Source organism: Stomoxys calcitrans, chromosome 1, assembly GCF_963082655.1.
Source record: "Stomoxys calcitrans chromosome 1, idStoCalc2.1, whole genome shotgun sequence".
NCBI lineage: Eukaryota > Metazoa > Arthropoda > Insecta > Diptera > Muscidae > Stomoxys > Stomoxys calcitrans.
The window spans coordinates 253,661,036-253,682,839 of NC_081552.1; the positions used below are offsets into that span (position 1 = coordinate 253,661,036).

Genomic DNA, 21,804 nt, shown 5'->3' on the forward strand with positions numbered 1-21,804 from the left:
ATGCTCCTTTTATCGGCCCAAGACTTTAAATCGGGAGATAATCTATATGGCAGATATATCTAATACTGAACCGATCAGAGCCAAATTAAAGAAGGATATCGAAGGACCTAACACAACTCACTGTCCCAAATTTCAGCAAAATCGGATAATAAATGTGGCTTTTATGAGCCCAAAACCTTAAATATTCCAAGAAGATGTTGAGAGGCCAAAGTTTACACACTGTTACGAATTTTGGCGAGATCGGATAATAAATGCGCTTTTTATGGCCACAAAACTTCAAATCGAGAGATCGGTCGGAATGATGTCGAAAGACCTAACACAACTCACTGTCCCTAATTTCAGCGACATCGAACAATAAAGGCGCCTTTTATGGACCTCAAACCTTAAATCGAGAGATCGGTCAATATGGCAGCTTTATTCAAATCTGGACTGATCTGGGCCAAGTTGAAGAATGATGTCGAAAGGTGTAACACAACTCACTGTCCCAAATTCCGCCGACACTCAAGACCTTAAATGGAGAGATCGGTCTATATGGCAGCTTTATCCAAATCTGGATCGATATGAGCGAAATTGAAGAGGAATGTCTAAGGGCTTAACCTAACTCACTGTCCTAAATGTCGGTGAAAGCGGACAATAAGTGTGCCTTTTATAGGCCCAAGACTTTAAATCGAGAGATCGGTCTAAATGACAGCTAAATCAAAATCCGAACCGATATGTGTCACATTCCAGGAAGATGTCGAGGGGCCTAACTTACTGTTACGAATTTCGAATTTCGGCGAGATCGGATAATAAATGCGCCTTTTATGGTCCCAAAACCTTAAATCGAAAGACCGGTCTATATGGCAGCTATATAAATACAAATCTGGACCCATCTGGGCCAAATTAATGAAGGATGTCGAAGGGCCTAACACAACTCACTGTCCCAAATTTCAGCAAAATCGGATAATAAATGTGGCTTTTATGAGCCCAAAACTTTAAATATACCAAGAAGATGTCGAGAGGCCTAAGTTAACACACTGTAACCAATTTTGGCGCGATTGGATAATAAATGCGCTTTTTATGGCCACAAAACTTCAAATCGAGAGATCGGTCTACATGGCAGCTATATGCAAATTTGGACCGATCTGGGCCAAGTTGAAGAATGATGTCGAAAGATGTAATACAACTCACTGTCCATAATTTCGGCGACATTGGACAATAAATGCGCCTTTTATGGGTCCAAAACTTCATATCGAAAGATCGGTATATGGCAGCTATATGCAAATTTGGACCGATCTGGGCCAAGTTGAAGAAGGATGTCGAAAGATGTAACACAACTCACTGTTTCAAATTTTGGCAAAATCGGACAATAAATGCGCCTTTTATGGGACCGAGACCTTAAATCGGTCTATATGGCAGCTATATTCAAATCTGGACCGATCTGGGCCAAATTGCAGAAAGTTCTCGAGGAACATAACGCAACTCACTGTCCCAAATGTCGGCGAAATCGGACATTAAATGCCCTTTTTATGGGCCTAAGGCCTTATATCGAGAGATCGGTCTATATGGCAGTTATATCCAAATCTGAAGCGATCTGGGACAAATAGAAAAAAAGATGTCGAGTGACCTAATACAAGTTACTGTCCCAAATTTCAGCAAAATTGGATAATAAATGTGTCTTCTATAGGCCTAAGACCCTAAATCGGCGGATCGGTCTATATGGGGTCTATATCAAGATATAGTCGGATATTGCCCATCTTCGAACTTAACTTGCTTATGGACAAAAAAAGAAACTGTGCAAAATTTCAACTCAATATCTCTATTTTTATACTCTCCACCCTAGGATGGGGTATACTAATTTCGTCATTCTGTTTGTAACTACTCGAAATACTCGTCTGAGACCCCATAAAGTATATGCATTCTTGATCATCGTGATATTTTATGTCGATCTGGCCATATCCGTCCATGTGTCCGTCCGTCTGTCTGTCGGAAGCACGCTAACTTTCGAAGCAGTAAAGCTAGCCGCTTGAAATTTTGCACAAATACTTGTAATTAGTGTAGGTCGGTTGGGATTGTAAATGGGCCATATCGGTCCACGTTTTGATATATAGCTGCCATATAAACCGATCTTGGATCTTGACTTCTTGAGTCTCTAGAGGGCGCAATTCCAATCCGATTGGAATGAAATTTTGCACAACATATTTTGTTATGGTACTCAACAACGGTGCCAATTATGGTTCAAATCGGTTTATAACCTGATATAGCTGCCATATAAACCGATCTTGGGTCTTGAGTTCTGGAGCCTCTGAGGTGCGCAATTCTTATCGGATTTGGCTGAAATTTTGCACGACGTGTTTTGTTCTGGTGTTCAACCACTGTGCCAATAATGGTTCAAATCGGTTCATAACCTGATATAGCTGCCGTATAAACCGATCTTGGGTCCTGACTTCTTGAGCCTATAGAGGGCTCAATTCCTATCCAATTTGGCTGAAATTTTGCGTGACGTATTTTATTATGACTTTCAACAACTGTGCCAATTATGGTTCAAATCGGTTTATAACCTGATATAGCTGCCATATAAACCGATCTTGGCTCTTGACTTCTTAGGCCTCTAGAGGGTACAATTCTTATCCGATTGGAATGAAATTTTACACGACGTGTTTGGCTATGACTTTTAACAACAGTGCCAAAAAAGGTTCAAATCGGTTCATAACCTGATATAGCTGCCATATAAACCGATCTGGGATCTTGACTTCTTTAGCTTCTAGAGGTCGCAATTATTATTCAATTTGCCTGAAATTTTGTACGACGGATCCACTTATGATGGTGGAGTGTATATAAGATTCGGCCCGGCCGAACTTGGCACGCTTTTACTTGTTAAAGACTGTAGCGTGATTTCAACAGACAGACGGACGGACATGTCTAGATGGTCTTAGATTTTTACGCTGATCAAGAATATATATATACTTTATAGGGTCGGAAATGGTTATTTCGATGTGTTGCAAACGGAATGACAAAATGAGTATACCCCTCTTCGGTGGTGGGTATATTCCAGGTAACAATTAATCGTGTAATCATCCAACATATTTATGTGTTGTCTCCTTTTGATTTAATCTAAAGAAAAAGAAAATCTATAAAGCGCATGATCATTCATACCTATTGCCCCTTCTTATCGTTTCCTTTAACCATCTATCAATCGTAGGATTACTAAACATCATGAAAATTTTAATTATTTCATAAAGGTTTAAGCCCTAAAAATATTGTGGAAGCAGTCTTATTTGTATTATTAAATTTATATCAAATATATCATCGTCATAATGACGTTACGCGCTTTGCATTTCAGAATTATCAGTCAATACTTCAATGCAATTATAACTGACTGAAACAAAGAATTGTGTGAGTAAATAACAATTAAAAGCCATTTACGGGGATTAAGCGAAATGGTGACACCAGAAACTCGTTTATTTAAGTGTTTTTCTTTATTTATTTACTTATTTGTTTTTTTTTTTTTTTAATTCTTGGAATCGTAGTTATGTTGGGGTATTCTGCATTTAACATTGAAATTAACAACTGAACAGTTGGAATCGTGGAACCAAGTTTTCCAATTAGAAATGTTATTTTGGTATACAAAGAAAAATAAAATTTTTTAAGATAAGGTATGCCGCTAATAGCGATAAAGAACACAAGCCAAATGGGCACCATGACCACGCTACAGAACCTTTGTCCTCGATAGCCTCACGAATTCTATCTTTCAGGTCTTGATTTGACGCAGGACTGTTGACTTACACGTTATCTTTCACGTGGCTCGAAAGGAAGAAATCGCAAGTTGCGAAATCCTCAATTCTCAATGTGTGATCACCTCTATCAAAAATAGCACAGCTCTGAAACTTTTTACCGCCAAATAGCAATGTTAACGTTGATTGTGTGGCACCAAACTTTGTCCAGCTCAATACCATCCAAACTTTGTCCAGCTCAATACCATCCAATATTCAAAATCATTAATCATCTCTCCATAGCGCAATCCATTCACTGTAACTGTTGATCCAATCTCATTTTCGAAAAAATAAGGTCCAATAACACCGCTGGATCATTAACCATACTAAGCATTTACACATTGAGGCTTCTCGCCAAACTCTGTTTGGTTTTCCAAGCCCAAGATGGAAAAATTTTATTAGTTGTTGACGAAGCCGAAAGAGCGCATTATTATCTGATTTGGCTAAAATTTGCCAAGTATGATCCAAATCGGTTCACAACCTAATATAGCTGCCAACAGGGACGTAGCCAGGGGGGGGGGGGACAGATCCTTAACTGCCATATCCGTCTATATGACAGCTATATCTAAGTACAATCCGATATTTACCATATTTGAGTCGGATGGCGGGTGGCCTAAAACTACTCACTGTTTCAAATTTCAGCAAAATCAGATAAAAAAAAGCTTTAAGGGCTTCAGACCCTTTATCGGCAGATCGAATATAGTCCAATCTTAACCAGATGTCGGGAGGCTTAAAACTGCGCACTATTCCAAATTTCAGCGAAATCGGATAATAAATAAATCTTTTGTGGTCTTCAGACCCATTATCCGGTGATCGGACTATATGGTAGCCACTATCGGGAGATCGGTCTATATGGTAGCTACACTTAAATGTGCACCGCTCTAATCCATTTTAGGTCATATGTCGGGAGGCTTAAAATAACTCACTGTTGCAAATTTCACCGAAATCGGGTAATAAATAACGCTTTTATGGGCTTCAGACCCTTTATCGACAGATCGGTATATATGGCAGCTGTATATAAATATAGTCCGATCTGAACCATATTTGGATCAGATGTCGGGAGGCCTAAAACTGCTCACTGTTAAAAATTTCAGCGAAATCGGATGAAAAATAAAGCATTGATGTCTTTAGACCCTTTATCGGCAGAACGGTCTATATAGTAGCTATATCCAAATATGGTCCGATTTGACCTGTTCAAAAACTTTACCAGCGTGCATCAAAAAGACGTATATGTGCCAAAATTTCAGCTCAATATCACAATTTAAACAACAGACGGACGGACAGACACACGCTCAATCGTCTTAGAATTTTACGACTATCCGAAATATATTGGGTTGCCCAAAAAGTAATTGCGGATTTTTCATATAATCGGCGTTGACAAATTTTTTCACAGCTTGTGACTCTGTAATTGCATTCTTTCTTCTGTCAGTTATCAGCTGTTACTTTTAGCTTGCTTTAGAAAAAAAGTGTAAAAAATTTATATTTGATTAAAGTTCATTCTAAGTTTTATTAAAAATGCATTTACTTTCTTTTAAAAAATCCGCAATTACTTTTTGGGCAACCCAATATATACTTTGTAGAATCGGTAATTGATATTTCGATCTATTGCAAACGGAATGAATATATGAATATACCCCCTATCCCACGGTGGTGGGTATAAAAAACGATGGGACACTAAATGTATCCTTTAAGATGCATTGCGCCTATAGAGGGCGCTATTTTCATCCGATTAGGCTAAAATTTGTTACAATGATTTCTCTTATGACCTCCAACTGACTTTTTTAATCTTGGTTTTATTTGGTTGGTTTGGTTGCATTGACATTGCTTCTATACAAATCGATTTTTATTTTCTCCACCATAGGATGGGGGTATACTAATTTCGTCATTCTGTTTGTAACACCTCGAAATATGCGTCTGAGACCCCATAAAGTATATATATTCTTGATCGTCGTAACATTTAATGTCCATCTAGCCATGTCCGTCCGTCTGTCCGTCCGCTTGTCTGTCTGTCTTTCGAAAGCACGCTAACTTTCGGAGGAGTAAACCTGGCGCGTCAAATTTTGCAAAAATACTTCTTATAGGTGTAGGTCGGTTGGGATTATAAATGGACCATATCGGCCCATGTTTTGATATAGCTGCCATATAAACCGATCTTGGATCTTGACTTCTTGAGCCTCTAGAGGGCTCAGTTCTTATCCGATAGGAATGAAATTTTGCACGACGTGTTTTGTTATGATATCCAACAACTGTGCCAAGTATGGTTCAAATCGGGTCCATAACCTGATATAGCTGCCATATAAACCGATCTTGGGTCTTGACTTCTTGAGCCTCTAAAGGTCGCAATTAATATCCGATTTGCCTGAAATTTTGTACGAAGAATCCTCTCATGACCATCACCATACGTGTTTATTATGGTCTGAATCGGTCTATAGCCTGATACAGCTCCCATATAAATCGATCTCTCTATTTACTTCTCGATCCATGGTGGGGGGTATATAAGATTCGGCCCTGCGGAACTTAGCATGTTTTTACTTGTTAGTTGTCATTTTCGTTTGAAATATTGGAGATGGGAAAATAACGATAGTATCAATATTTATTATTAAACTGTCGAAAATATCGAATTGTACCATTATCTATTGTTTTCCAGCTCTAATCGTAGGATCGGTCTATATCGCAGCTATAACCAAATTTGGACCGATCTACTACCCGTGCTGTTATATTGTTCTGAAGCAAGGGTACTTGCGAAAGCAGATGATTCAATGCTTGGGGTATTTGAGAGAAAGATTCTTCGTAAAATATATGGAGCAGTTTACGTTAATGGAGAATATAGGCTACGTATGAACCACAAGCTGTATGAGCTGTATGACGACGATTGCATAGGTATACGCCTCAAAATACAAAGGCTGCGTTGGCTAGGTCATGTTGTCAGAATGGATGAAGAAGCTCCGGCAAAGAAGTCTTTTGAAGGCAAACACGGTGGTACACACAAACCGGGAAGACTAAAAGCCCGATGGAAAGATCAAGTGGTGGGAGACACCTCGAAACTTGGTGTCAGAGATTTTAGAATGAGCGCAGAAGATCGAAGCGCGTAGAACGCTATTCTACATTCGGCTAGTGGAACAAATATCCTGTCATAGCCAATTAAAGTAAAGTAAGTAATTTTAGATCAATATTTCGAGGTGTTACAAACCAGAGAAAAGTTGTTACCAAACATGCTCATTTCAGTACCATACGGTATTGATAGTAAAGCAGTACCGATATGGTGTAATAACAATACCGGATGTTATGGATGAAACATTAAATGATTAGTAACGTTTGGTTCTAGCCTTATTACCGAACTGGTATTGGTTTTAATACTAATCTGTTATTGGTTTTAGCACCAGACCATTATTGGTTTAAGTACCAAACCGTTATTATTCCACCCGCTAATGAACCAAAACAAGTAAAAAGGTGTTAAGTTCGACCGGGCCGAACTTTGGATATCCACCACCTCGGGTATATATGTAAACCACCTTTCATCAAAATCTGGGGAAAACTGCATACCCTATGTCCCATTGCAGTTATATCGAAATATGTTCCGTTTTGGACCAAATCATAATAAGTACAGTAGCTATATCTAAAAATAAACCGATCTGAACCATATACCACACGGATGTAGAAAAGTCTAACATAAGTCACTGTGTCAAATTTCAGTGAAATCGGATTCGCCATTTAAGGGGCTAAGACTTTAAATCGAAATATCGGTCCTAAATCGGAGGATCGGCCTATATGGCAGCTATATCCAAATCTGAACCGATTTGAGCTAAATTGACGAAAGATATCGACGGGCCTAACACAACTCACAGTCTCAAATTTCAGCAAAATCGGATAATAAATATGGCTTTTATAAGCCTAAGACCCTAAATCGGAGGATCGGTCTATCGAAGGGCCTAAAACAACTCACTGTCCCAAATTTCACGAAATCGGATAATAAATGTGGCTTTTTTGTGCCTAAGACCCTAATTCGGAGGATCGGTCTATATGGCAGCTATATCCAAATCTAAACCGATCTGAGCCAAATTGAAGAAGACTGTCGAAGATTCTAACACAACTCACTGTCTAAAATTTCAGCAAAATCGAATAATAAACGTGGCTTTTATGGGCCTTGGACCCTAAATCGGAGGATCGCTCTATAAGGCAGCTATATCCAAATCTGGACCGATCTGAGCCAAATTGAAGAAGACTGTCGAAGGCTCTAACACAAGTCACTGCCTAAAATTTCAGCAAAATCGGATGATATATCCATATCTATTGATTCCCAGAAGAGGTTTTCAAATGAATTCACCAACACATCATTGTTTACCACACAAAAGACTATCATATTTTTGATGTAGAATGTCCTTAGAATTTGTACTATTTCCATTTTCAGCACTCTCGACTATTTGAACAGGTTTTTACGAACTTAAATTGTATTAAACATTTTTATACCCACCACCGAAGGATGGGGGTATATTCATTTTGTCATTCCGTTTGCAACACATCGAAATATCCATTTCCGACCCTATAAAGTATATATATTCTTGATCAGCGTGAAAATCTAAGACGATCTAGACATGTCCGTCCGTCTGTCCGTCTGTCCGTCTGTCTGTTGAAATCACGCTACAGCCTTTAAAAATAGAGATATTGAGCTGAAATTTTGCACAGGTTCTTTTTTTGTCCATAAGCAGGTTAAGTTCGAAGATGGGCTATATCGGACTATATCTTGATATAGCCCCCATATAGACCGATCCGCCGATTTGGGGTCTTAGGCCCATAAAATCCACATTTATTATCCGATTTTGCTGAAATTTGGGACGGTGAGTTGTGTAAGGCCCCTCGACATCTTTCGTCAATTTGGCTCAGATCGGTCCAGATTTGGATATAGCTGCCATATAGACCGATCCTCAGATTTAGGGTCTTAGGCCCATAAAAGCCACATTTTATAACCGATTTTGATGAAAATTGACACAGTGAGTTGTGTTAGGCCCTTCAACATTCTTCGTCAGTTTGGCCCAGATCGGTCCAGATTTGGATATAGCTGCCATATAGACCGATCCTCCAATTTATGGTCTTAGGCCCATAAAAGCCACATTTATAATCCGATTTCGCTGAAATTTGGGACAGTGAGTTGCGCTGAGCCCTTCGATATCCTTCGTCAATTTGGCTCAGATCGGTGCAAATTTGGATATAGCTGCCATATACACCGATCCTCCGATTTATGGTCTTAGGCCCATAAAAGCCACATTTATTATCCGATTTTGCTAAAATTTTGGAGAGTGAGTTGCGTTGAGTCCTTCGACATCCTTCGTCAATTTGGCCCAGATCGGTCCAAATTTGGATATAGCTGCCATATAGACCGATCCTCCGATTTATGGTCTTAGGCCCATAAAAGCCACATTTATTATCCGATTTTGCTAAAATTTTGGAGAGTGAGTTGCGTTGAGTCCTTCGACATCCTTCGTCAATTTGGCCCAGATCGGTCCAAATTTGGATATAGCTGCCATATAGACCGATCCTCCGATTTATGGTCTTAGGCCCATAAAAGCCACATTTATTATCCGATTTTGCTGAAATTTAGGACAGTGAGTTGCCTTAGGCCCTTCGACATCTTTCTTCTATTTGGCCCTGATCGGTTCAGATTTGGATATAGCTGCCATATAGACCGATCTCTCGATTTAAGGTTTTGGGCCCATAAAAAGCGCATTTATTGTCCGATGTCGCCGAAATTTGGGACAATGACTTGTGTTGGGCCCTTCGATATTTGTCTTCAATTTGGCTCAGATCGGTCCAGATTTGGATATAGCTGCCATATAGACCGATCTCTCGGTTGAACAATGACTTGTACTTATAAGCATTTGGCTAAATCGGATGATATCTATAGAGCTGCTATGTGGCATAAGGTATGCATTTTTCACTGGATTTTGACGAAATGTGGTTCACATATATACCCGAGGTGGTGGGTATCCAAAGTTCGGCCCGGCCGAACTTAACGCCTTCTTACTTGTTTTTATATTTGTTTAACAAATATTTTATAAGTCCAAGGCTCAATAACACTTCTGGCGCAATGACTAGAATACAAATGTGACGCCATCAATTCTTAATAGCCTCCTTTGTCTGGTATTGAATTGATACCAAATGGTATTAAAAATCGTTGCCAATGAAGCAAAACAAAATAATAGCAGGCGGTATTGGCAAAGTTCATTTTTCTATCAATGTAGATTAGTACACCCTTCTATGGTGGTCTATGGTCATCTATGGTGGTGAGTATATATTGGGTTGCCCAAAAAGTAATTACGGATTTTTTAAAAGAAAGTAATTGCATTTTTACAAAAATTTAGAATGAACTTTAATCAAATATACTTTTTTTACACCTTTTTTCTAAAGCAAGCTAAAAGTAACAGCTGATAGCTGACAGAAGAAAGAATGCAATTACAGAGTCACAAGTTGTGAAAAAATTTGTCAACGCCGACTATATGAAAAATCCGCAATTACTTTTTGGGCAACCCAATATTTCCATTTTCACCACTTTCGATTATTTGAACAGGTTTTTACGCGCTTAAATTGTATTAAACATTTTTTTTATTTGTTTAAGAAATATTTTATAATGGCGTCAATATTTTAAGTACAAAGCTCAACAACACTTCTGGCGCAATGACTAGAATACAAATGTGACGCCATCAATTCTTAATAGCCTCCTTTGTCTGATATTGAATTGATACCAAATGGTATTAAAAATCGTTGCCAATGAAGCAAAACAAAATAAGGCCAGGCGATATTGGCAAGTAAATTTCTCTATCAGTGTAGATTAGTATACCCCCATGCTATGGTGTTGAGTATAAAAACTGGCTGTTGTGGTAGCCACATTTTTGTATGTGGTCATTTGGATTGGTAATACTTTGTTTCAGCTACCCTGTATGTCCAGTATTAACCGATTTCATTATTTGAAAGGTCATTCAAGGAACTTGCCAAATGCCATCCAGAGCGTATGGTCTGTAAGATGGTCCGGCCCACGCTTTTACTCGTTTGCAGTAATAGTTGCCAAGACTTTTATTCTTTTGATGTGCTAAATTTATGTTGCTTTAATAAAACAAATTAATCTTGATTTAACTCAAGTGTTTTATTGGCTTACCCTCTACTTACCCTTCAAAGTTCGGACTATGGCTGTACGCATGTTTGCGCTATACGAGGAGGCCCCCAGTCTACTAGGACAGGTATAAGAAGACTGGGAACAAACGATTATGCCTATATGTTGCAAGCTAAGTGGGTGAATTGGTACACCCGCCATTCTAGGGCAAACAATTATAAAAATTATTTTTTAAAGATAATTTCCACTTATTTTTTGATTAGAAATAATATTTATTAAATTTTTTTATTCACTCTGTTTCTTTGCTATCAATACATCAATTAGTTGGTATTCAAATACTCATAGATAAGAGTTAATTGTTATTACCTACCTTTCAATTGTATAAAATGATGACAATAACGCTTCCTAGGTCTAAATAAATATCAATTTTCTGATGTGCCATACATTTGCTACACAACTCGCTACACCGTCTATCTACGCATGATGTGTCCTCTGAGCGTGCTGCCTTGACGTTAAACGATGGTTATGTTAAATCTTTTTAAATTGGGTAATTGAATGTCAGTCATTTGCTTATCTTTACGGTGATCTTAGAGAGATATCATAAATATTGTACAAATACCGTATTTAGATTTGTAAACAACCATACGTACTTAAGTTCAGGAATCTGACTACATGCGCGGGCCCCTTATCATAAACCGCCTGCTATAATTAGAAGTAGTCGTGGCGGAGAGGTAAGAGCATCGATTTATTACACAATTTCTGTGAAATATAATAAGCACTTGAGTGTGGTGGGGTTACCCACACACAAACACACACACGCACACACACCCCCTATAGCCAGAGCTTTTGTGGAAACATGTGCAGCGGACTAACGGCCTGATAGTCAACTCAATTATGAAGTGATTGCATTTTTGCTGCAAAATCATTCAAAGTGGATAGCAAATAACAAGATTTTGAATAATTCTTTGCGAGCTTAAACGATTTGTTTCCTAGTACTTAATTGCTTTGCTTCAAGCAAGGGGCTTGGCTTAGAAACATGGAGAATGGAAACTAGATTGTGGAAAGTAAAAAGAAGAAAAGTTCGGCCGGGTCGAATCTTATATACCCTCCATCATGGATCGCATTTGTCGAGTATCTCTTTTAAGACAAAAAAAGGATACAAGAAAAGAATTACTATGCCAATTGAATTGAATGTTGGAGACCACAGTAAAAGTCTATGTGTAAAATTTCAGCCAAATCGAATAAAAATTTTGCCTTTTAGGGGCTCAAGAAGTAAAATAGGGAGATTGGTTTATATGGAGCTGTTTCAGGCTACAAACCAATTATGACCATATTTGAAATGTATGTAGGAGGTCATGGAAGAAGCCGATGTACAAAATTTCAGCCAAATCGGATAATAATTACACCCTCTTGTGGGTCAAGAATAAAGATCCCCGATCGGTTTATGTGGCAGCTATATCAGGTTATAAACCGATTTGAAACATATTTGCCACAGTTATTGGAAGTTGTAATAAAACACCTCGTGCAAAATTTCAGCCAAATCGGATAAAAATTGTGCCCTCTAGTGGCTCAAGAAGTCAAGACGCGAGATCGGTTTATATGGCAGCTATATCAGGTTATTAAATCATATTTGGCACAGTTATTGGAAATCGTAATTAAACACCTCATGCGAAATGTCAGCCAAATCGGATAATAATTACGCCCTCTTGGGGGTCAAGAATCAAGATCCCCGATCGGTTTATCTGGCAGCTATATCAGGTTACGAATCGATTCAAATCATGTTTGGCACAGTTACTGGAAGTCGTAATAAAACACCTCATGCAAAATTTCAGCCAAATTGGATTAAAATTGTGCCCTCTAGTGGCTCAAGAAGTCAAGACCCGAGATCGGTTTATATGGCAGCTATATCAGGTTATGGACCGATTTCAACTAAACATACAACAGTTATTGGAAGTCATAATAAAACACCTTATACTAAATTTCAGCCAAATTGGATAAAAATTGTGCCCTCTAGTGGCTCAAGAAGTCAAGACCCGAGATCGGTTTATAAAGCAGCTATATCAGGTTATGGATCAATTCAAACCATATTTGGCACAGTTATTGGAAGTCATAATAAAACACCTCATGCAAAATTTCAGCCAAATCGGATATGAGTTGTGCCCTCTAGTGGCTCAAGAAGTCAAGACGCGAGATCGATTTATATGGCAGCTATACCCAAACATGGACCGATATATGCCATTTACAATCCCAACTAACCCACACAAATAAGAAGTATTTGTGCAAAATTGTAAGCGGCTGGCTTTACTCCTTCGAAAGTTAGCGTGCTTTCGACAGACAGATGGACCGACGGAAGGACGGACGGACAGACGGAATGCCGGACGGACAGACAGACGGACGGAAGGACAGACGGACGGACATGGCTAAATCGACTTAAAATATCACGACGAACACGAATATATATACTATATGGGGTCTTAGTCGACTATTTCGAGGAGTTACATCCTATGGTGGAGGGTATAAAAATATGATTTATAGTAAAATTACGTTTTGCTTATTGTAGCGATGGAGAATTATTGATTTTATTTTTGCAAATGCACAAAATAAGCAACAGAGGGTGTTAAATATTGGCAAATTTATTCTTCAACATGTAAAAAGGCATTAAGTTCGGCCGGGCCGAACTTTGGATAACCACCACTTTGGGTATATATGTAAATTCCATTTCGTCACAATCCGATGAAAATTGGATAACTTAAGCACCCAAATTCGGCACGGACATTGGGTGGTCTAATATATATGTCACTATTCACTTTTGCAGAACAAAATATTGGTCTTTTTGGCAGATATATCCAATTATAAACCGATCTGAACCATATTAAGATCGGATATCGTGAGGCCCAGAAAAACTCACTGTTTAAAATTTCAGCGAAATCGGGTAATAATTAAAGATTCTACGGACTTCAGACCCTTTATCGGGAGATTGGTCTATATGGCAGCTATATCTAAATATAGTCCGATCTCAACCATATTTAGGTTGGATGTTGGGAGGTCTTAACCTACTCACTGTTTCAAATTATAGCGAAGTCGGTCCAAAAATAAAGCTTTTATGACCTTCAGACCCCTTATCAGCACATCGGTCTATATGGCAGATATATCTAAATATAGTCCGATCAGAACCATATTTAGGTCGCATGTTGGGAGGTCTTAACCTACTCACTGTTTCAAATTTCAGCGAAATCGGGTGATAAATAAAGCTTTTATGGCCTTCGGACCCTTTATCGGGAGATCGGTCTATATGGCAGCTATATCTATATATAGTCCGATCTCAATCATATTTTGGTCGGGTGTCAGGAGGTTAAAAATAATTCACTGTTTTGAATTTCAACGAAAACGGATAATAAATAAAGCTTTTATGGCCTCAGACTCTTTATCGGGACATCGGTCTATATGGCAGCTATATCTAAATATGGACCGATCTAGTCCATATTTAGGTCAGATGTTGGGAGGCTTAAAATAAACCACTGTTGCAAATTTCAGCGAAATCGGGTAAAAAAATTAAGCTTTTATGGTCTTCAGACCCTTTATCGGGAGATCGGTCCATATGGTAGTTATATCTAAATATAGTCCGATCTGAACCATATTTGGATCAGTTGTCGGAAAGCCTTAAACTACTCACTGTTACAAATTTCAGCAAAATCTGATGAAAAATAAAGTTTTTATGGGCATTAGACCCTTTATCGGAAAATCGGTCTATATAGCAGCTATATCCAAATATGGTCCGATTTGACCCGTTCAAGAACTTAACCAGCGTGCATCGGAAAGACGTAATTGTGCCAAATTTCCGCTCAATATTTCAATTGTTTAAGGCTCTAGAGAGATTGCAACCGACAGACAGCCGGACCGACACACGGACATCGTTAAATCGTCTTCGAATTTTCCGACGATCCGAAATATATGTACTTTGTAGGGTCGGAATATTTCGATGTGTTGCAAACGGAATGACTAAATGAATATACCCCCTATCCTACGTTGGTGGGTATAAAAAAAATTTAACAACATTGAAAAGTAAAAGCTTAAAGTTGCCTTACAAAGAATACAATATGCATTAAATAAACGTTTAAACCAAAGCAATTTTGAAAATTTTGTTATAGAAAGAAACTTTTAAAACAAATTGGTTACAATAATAAAATTTTGATAAAATTTTCCATAGAAAAAATTGTGACTGAATTTCCCATGGAAATAATTTCGATAGAATATCATATTTATCCATCGTCAGTTTCTACTTACGGATCGTAGTTTGAAGCCTCCAAATTATGACCGTTCCCTTTTGCCATTGTGTTGTTTGAAGGTTAGTTCATGAATTCGTATAAAAACTATCGATAAATGATGCAGCTCTTGACGTCTATTACTGGTTAATGCAAGCCATGCAAACAGTTCAAATCTCTCTGGAACACGCACACTCCTTTTTTTTTTGTTTTTGGACGGTTATACAGACGGACTAGCAGATTTATCTGTAATGAATGAATAAACAAATAAACAAAAGGCATTCAATTAAAGTTATTTACAACACGAAATATTGTACAAAACATCATGCGACTATAACGATGCTCAATTACAGAAAGTTTCATGTATTTTGTAAACAAATTTAGAGATGAATTTGTTACGATTTTTAGCTCTAATCAGGGTGAGGATAATGATGGGTTGCTAAGTTACTTAAAAAAGGCGTACATTTATGATTTAACAAATGAAAGTTCCTAAAATTTATAAAGATGTATTAAATGTTTGCATCTTTTATTGATTTTTCTTTTATATACTACTAGCTGGACAGGGCCCGCTCCGCTGCGCCTTCTTTAACTCCCTAATGTCTATTTAGGGTGGGGACACTTCGCCCTGAATGCGGATATCGAATTCGTGACGCTGAACGCGTTCGAATCCTGGCGAGAACATCGGACAAAACGGTGGTTGGCGACATTTGCGAGGTACAATGCCATGCATGGTCATTTAAAAGATTTTTCCCAAAGAGGTGACGCACTGCGGGACGCCGTTCGGACTCGGCTATAAAATGGAGGACCCTTATAATTGAATTCAAACTTGAATCGGAAAGCACTCATTAAAGTGTGAAAAGCTCGCCCGTTGGGTACTTGGACTCAAATTTTAATACCATCTTCGTTTTCTGGTCTCCAATACCTTTCATTTGATAGCCTTGTCGTGCCCATCGGACCATTTTCGGATATGGGTGGCATTTTTGGGGTAAGGGGGAGGCTGTTGGACGCAACGTTACGGTGAATGAACACATTTCGAACCGAACACTGATTTTGGTAATAAAATTCAATGATTTGCAAGCGTTGCTCGTTAGTAAGTCTATTCATGATGAAATGTCAAAGCATACTGAGCATCTTTCTCTTTGACACCATGTCTGAAATCCCACCTGATCTGTCAAATACTAATGCATGAAAATCCTAACCTCAAAAAAATCACCCTTTATATCAGCCTCGTATTCTACTTGAAAGCACCTTCTTTTCCAATTTGGGTGGTGTTATGGGGTGGGTTAGCCTCATAGAAACTTTTTCCCAAATATCATCAGATATTCGTGGGATACTACCAAAGACCTTTTTTTTGAGCCCCATATTGCTATGGTGGTAAATTTGTGCTCTTTGGGGGGTGTTTTTGAGGAGGGGCGGCCCCAAAAACACTTCGTTCCACATTTGGATATCATATTCGTATTCTATACTTAAATGACCCCATATTGCGATGGTCAGTAAAAAAGTCCTGTTTGGGGATATTGTTAGGGAGAGGCGGCCCCTCCAACTCTTGGTCGCACATTTTCATATCAGATTCGTATTCAACTCGTAAATACATTTCACTTAAATCCCATATTGACATGGTCTGTAAATATGTCCGATTTAGGGGTGTTTTGGGAGGTTGGGATGGTCTCCCAAATACTTGGTCCCACATTTGGGTATCAAATACGTATTCTACTCTTAAATAACTTTCATTTGAGTCCCATATTGTCATGACTAATCTATATATATAAATTTGGTAGGTTATGGGGTGGGGCGTCCCCCCTAGGTACCCCAACCGAAATTTGGATACCAAATTTTTGTTTTTAGATTACTATAAGAGAGCGGAGGCAACCGTAGCGCAGAGCTTACCATGTCCGCCTATGACACTGAACGCCTGGTTTCGAATCCTGGCGAGACCATCAAAAAAAAATTTCAGCGATGGTTTTCCCCTTCTAATGCTGGCAACATTTGTGAGGTAGTATGCCAAACTGTAAAACTTCTCTCCAAAGAGGTGTCGCACTGCGGCATGCCGTTCAGACTCGCCTATAAAAAGCAGGCCCCTTATCACTGAGCTTAAATTTGAATCGGACTGCACTCATTGATATGTGAGAAGTTTCCCCCTGCTCCTTAGTGGAATGTTCATGGGCAAAATTTTATAAGAGAGCACACAAAATTTCGTTTCAATCGCACCACCCATCTTCGAGATCTGGAGTTTCTGAAAATAAGGGTAAGGGGGAGGGTCCGCCCCCCTTCAGATATCAAACAAGTAAAAAGGCGTTAAGTTCGGCCGGGCCGAACTTTGGATACCCACCACCTCGGGTATATATGCAAACCACCTTTCATCAAAATTCGGTGAAAATTTCATACCTTATACTCATATACCTCATACCGATCTGAACTATATATGAACACGGATGTCGAAAAGCCGAACATAAGTCACTGTGTCAAATTTCATTGAAATCGGATTATAAATGCGCCTTTTATGGGGCCAAGACTTTAAATCGAGATATCGGTCTACATGGCAGCTATATCCAAATCTGGACCGAATTGGGCCAAGTTGCATAAACATGTCGAAGAGCCTAACACTAAGCACTGTCCCAAATTTCGGCGAAATCGGACAATAAATGCCTCTTTTATGGGCCCTAAACCTTAAATCCAGAGATCGGTCTATATGGCAGCTATATTCAAATCTGGACCGATCTGGGCAAAATTGAAGAAGGACGTCGAAGAGCCTAACCAAACTCACTGTCTCAAATTTCAGCGACATCGGACAATAAATGCGCCTTTTATGGCCCCAAAACCTAAAACCTAGATATCGGTCTATATGGCAGCTATATCCAAATCTGGACCGATCTGTGCGATATTGCAGAAGTATGTCAAGGGGCTTAACTTAACTTACTGTTCCAAATTTCGGGGACATCGGGCAATAAATGAGCATTTTATGGGCCCAAAACCATAAATCAAGAAATCGGTCTATATGGCAGCTATATCAAGAATATATATCTTTATATATATACTTTATAGGGTCAGAAATGGATATTTCGATGTGTTGCAAACGGAATGACAAAATGAATATACCCCCATCCTTCGGTGGTGGGTATAAAAACGTAGTACCCAATTCTCAGCACGGGATCATTATGCACGATCTGGGAAAATTTCAAGAAAATCGCTTCAGCCGTTTTTGAGTCTATAAGGAACAGACAAACAAACACAAATCGATATATAAGATTTAGTCAATACATAGTACCGTAAAAGCCAATTAAAAAGTTTTGACCCTGTTTTACTTTAGCCCTGTAGACTTCATCAAAAATCGCCTACAATTACAGACTTCCACCTTTAGCAGATTGTTCTGATTCATTATAGCCTACACCACTGCTGTGGTACAGGGTATTGTAGATTTGTACATTTGTTTGCAACGCTGAGAAGGAAAAGAGCTAGACCCATTGATAAGTATACGGATCGGCTTAGAATCATTTTCTGATTCCATTTAGCTATGTCCGTCTGTCCATGTATTCTTGTAATCAAGGTACAGGTCGCATTTGTTGCCCGATTTTCACAAAATTTTGCATAAGTGCCCTTTTTGGCCTTTTAAGGATGTAGAAGCCACAATTTTGGTCCGATCCTTACAAAATTTGGCATAGAGCGTTTTATTCAACGTCCTCATATGTGTGCAAAGTTCCATAAATATCGGCCCGGATTTTTATATAGCTCCCATATATATTTTTCATCCGATATGGCCTTTTAAGGCTGTAGAAGCCACAATTTTGATCCGATCTTTACAAACTTTTGCATGGAGCGATTTATTCAACGTCCTCATATGTGTGCAAAGTTTCATAAATATCGGTCCAGATTTTGATATAGCTCCCGTATATATTTTTCATCCGATATGGCCTTTTAAGGCTATAGAAAACACAATTTTGGTCCAATCCTTACAAAATTTGGCATAGAGCGTTTTATTCAACGTCCTCATATGTGTGCAAACTTCCATAAATATCGGCTCGGATTTTGATATAGCTCCCATATATATTTTTCATCCGATATGGCCTTTTATGGATGTAGAAGCCACAATTTTGGTCCGATCTTTACCAACGTTGGCATGGAGCGTTTTATTCAACGTCCTCATATGTGTGCAAAGTTCCATAAATATCGGCCCGGATTTTTATATAGCTCCCATATATATTTTTCATCCGATATGGCCTTTTAAGGCTGTAGAAGCCACAATTTTGATCCGATCTTTACAAACTTTTGCATGGAGCGATTTATTCAACGTCCTCATATGTGTGCAAAGTTTCATAAATATCGGTCCAGATTTTGATATAGCTCCCGTATATATTTTTCATCCGATATGGCCTTTTAAGGCTATAGAAAACACAATTTTGGTCCAATCCTTACAAAATTTGGCATAGAGCGTTTTATTCAACGTCCTCATATGTGTGCAAACTTCCATAAATATCGGCCCGGATTTTGATATAGCTCCCATATATATTTTTCATCCGATATGGCCTTTTATGGATGTAGAAGCCACAATTTTGGTCCGATCTTTACCAACGTTGGCATGGAGCGTTTTATTCAACGTCCTCATATGTGTGCAAAGTTCCATAAATATCGGCCCGGATTTTTATATAGCTCCCATATATATTTTTCATCCGATATGGCCTTTTAAGGCTGTAGAAGCCACAATTTTGATCCGATCTTTACAAACTTTTGCATGGAGCGATTTATTCAACGTCCTCATATGTGTGCAAAGTTTCATAAATATCGGCCCGGATTTTGATATAGCTACCATGTATATTTTTCATCCGATATGGCCTTTTAAGGCTGTAGAAGGTCCAATCCTTACAAAATTTGGCATAGAGCGTTTTATTCAACGTCCTCATATGTGTGCAAAGTTCCATAAATATCGGCCCGGATTTTGATATAGCTCCCATATATATTTTTCATCCGATATGGCCTTTTAAGGCTGTAGAAGCCACAATTTTGATCCGATCTTTACAAACTTTTGCATGGAGCGATTTATTTAATGTCCTCATATGTGTGCAAAGTTTCATAAATATCGGTCCAGATTTTGATATAGCTCCCATATATATTTTTCATTCGATATGGCATTTTAAGGCTGTAGAAGCCACAATTTTGGTCCCATCCTTACAAAATTTGGCATAGAGCGATTTATTCAACGTCCTCATATGTGTGCAAAGTTTCATAAATATCGGTCCAGATTTTGATATAGCTCCCATGTATATTTTTCATCCGATATGGCCTTTTAAGGCTGTAGAAGCCACAATTTTGATCCGATTTCTACAAAGTTTTTCATGAGATTTCGTACCATCGTAAGAACATTGTGTAAAGTTCTATTTGATATTTCAATAGGTATGCAAAATTAAAGTCTGACTAAATTTGGATATAAGTGCTATCCGACTTTTGCCTTTCCTTACTGGTTTTCATCTCTCATTGAGTATTTATTAGAATTCTTGATAATTTGTGTTGACATTTGCAGATGCACTGGGGATACATTGCATTGATTCAATTCACCTTTCAATTTCGTTATTTAAATCATTGACGAAAAATAGATTAATTCAAGTGTGAAAAATCGAACGTAATCCATACCCTGACATTTTTATTATATAGTTATTAAACTGTAGGAATCACTTGGGTAAATATGCACAGTGTATTAACACACTCTGCAATTATGTGAGACTAATTTAAGTGAATGAAATAAAAAGCCGATCACTTTCAATATTTACTCAAATAATTTGAAAAGACAAATTCATTGTGGAAACTAAACATCTGTGATCACTATGACGGAGATAATAAATGTAGTGGGAATTAGAAACCAGGAAGCCAAGATATGTGCAAATGACAACTTAGTCATGGAAGAGGCACAAAGGAAATTCATCATTATTTTGGAAAAAATTGAGGCTTAGGGCAAAAATTCACTAAACCCATGGGCTTACATAGCCTTAATTAACGTTTGCAAATTGTCAACTTTTAATTACATTTTTCCTTCTTTAATAAGAGAGAAATGTTTTCACTTTTTGTTTGTGTGCTTGTTCTTCAATGTCAATTATAATTTACGGGAATTAAGTTTCAAATTGAGTAATCACAACACTTGCCAGTAGGAAAAAAACAAAAGGTGTTGAGAAAAAAAGTTCTTGAATTGAAATAACAAAAGATATGATTTATTATAGAACGGTGCTATAAAGATAGACACTCGTCCCTCCAATTGGCATGTGCTAAGAGGCTTTGAACAAAATTATGATGGTTAATAAAGATTAACGGATCACGACGTAGAAATGTAGAACTAAAGTTTATTTTGGAGATTATTTACACAAATAAGCATTTCTTCCCAGAAATGCTAAACATTTCAATTGGGTTAGGATGAAAGTCTTCCCAGTGAATGGCATATCAAAATGTTGCCAGCAATGATGGATGACTAGAAAATATTTGTATATTATTTTCCCTGGATTACCGATAAGACTTGGATGAAGTTCCTGATCTATAAAAAACATGTGATTTATGAACTACGTAGTTAGGTCGCAATTGAAGTTATGTCTATTTAAAAAAATTATTAATAGACCACAGTAGTAAAAAAACTCGCTTACGGCCTTGAAAGTGAGAGTTCAAAACTTGACTAGTAACATACTTGCGAATTTCGGGCAAATATGGTATTAAG

At 38.1% G+C, this 21,804-nt stretch overlaps 1 protein-coding gene across 2 annotated transcripts in view; it reads right to left on the reverse strand.

Annotated features, from left to right (window-relative positions):
- The window catches only part of LOC106084668 (sialin), a 43,780-nt gene that overhangs the window by 12,090 nt on the left and 9,886 nt on the right, over positions 1 to 21,804 (reverse strand). The window contains exon 2 of one of the 2 annotated variants that reach the window (XM_013248531.2): positions 15,139 to 15,362. The exons of the other annotated variant lie outside the window; for it this stretch is intronic. Coding sequence (XP_013103985.2) covers positions 15,139 to 15,185 — 47 coding nt within the window. The 5' untranslated portion in view covers positions 15,186 to 15,362. The remainder of the gene's footprint in view (positions 1 to 15,138; positions 15,363 to 21,804) is intronic. 2 annotated transcript variants of the gene reach the window in all.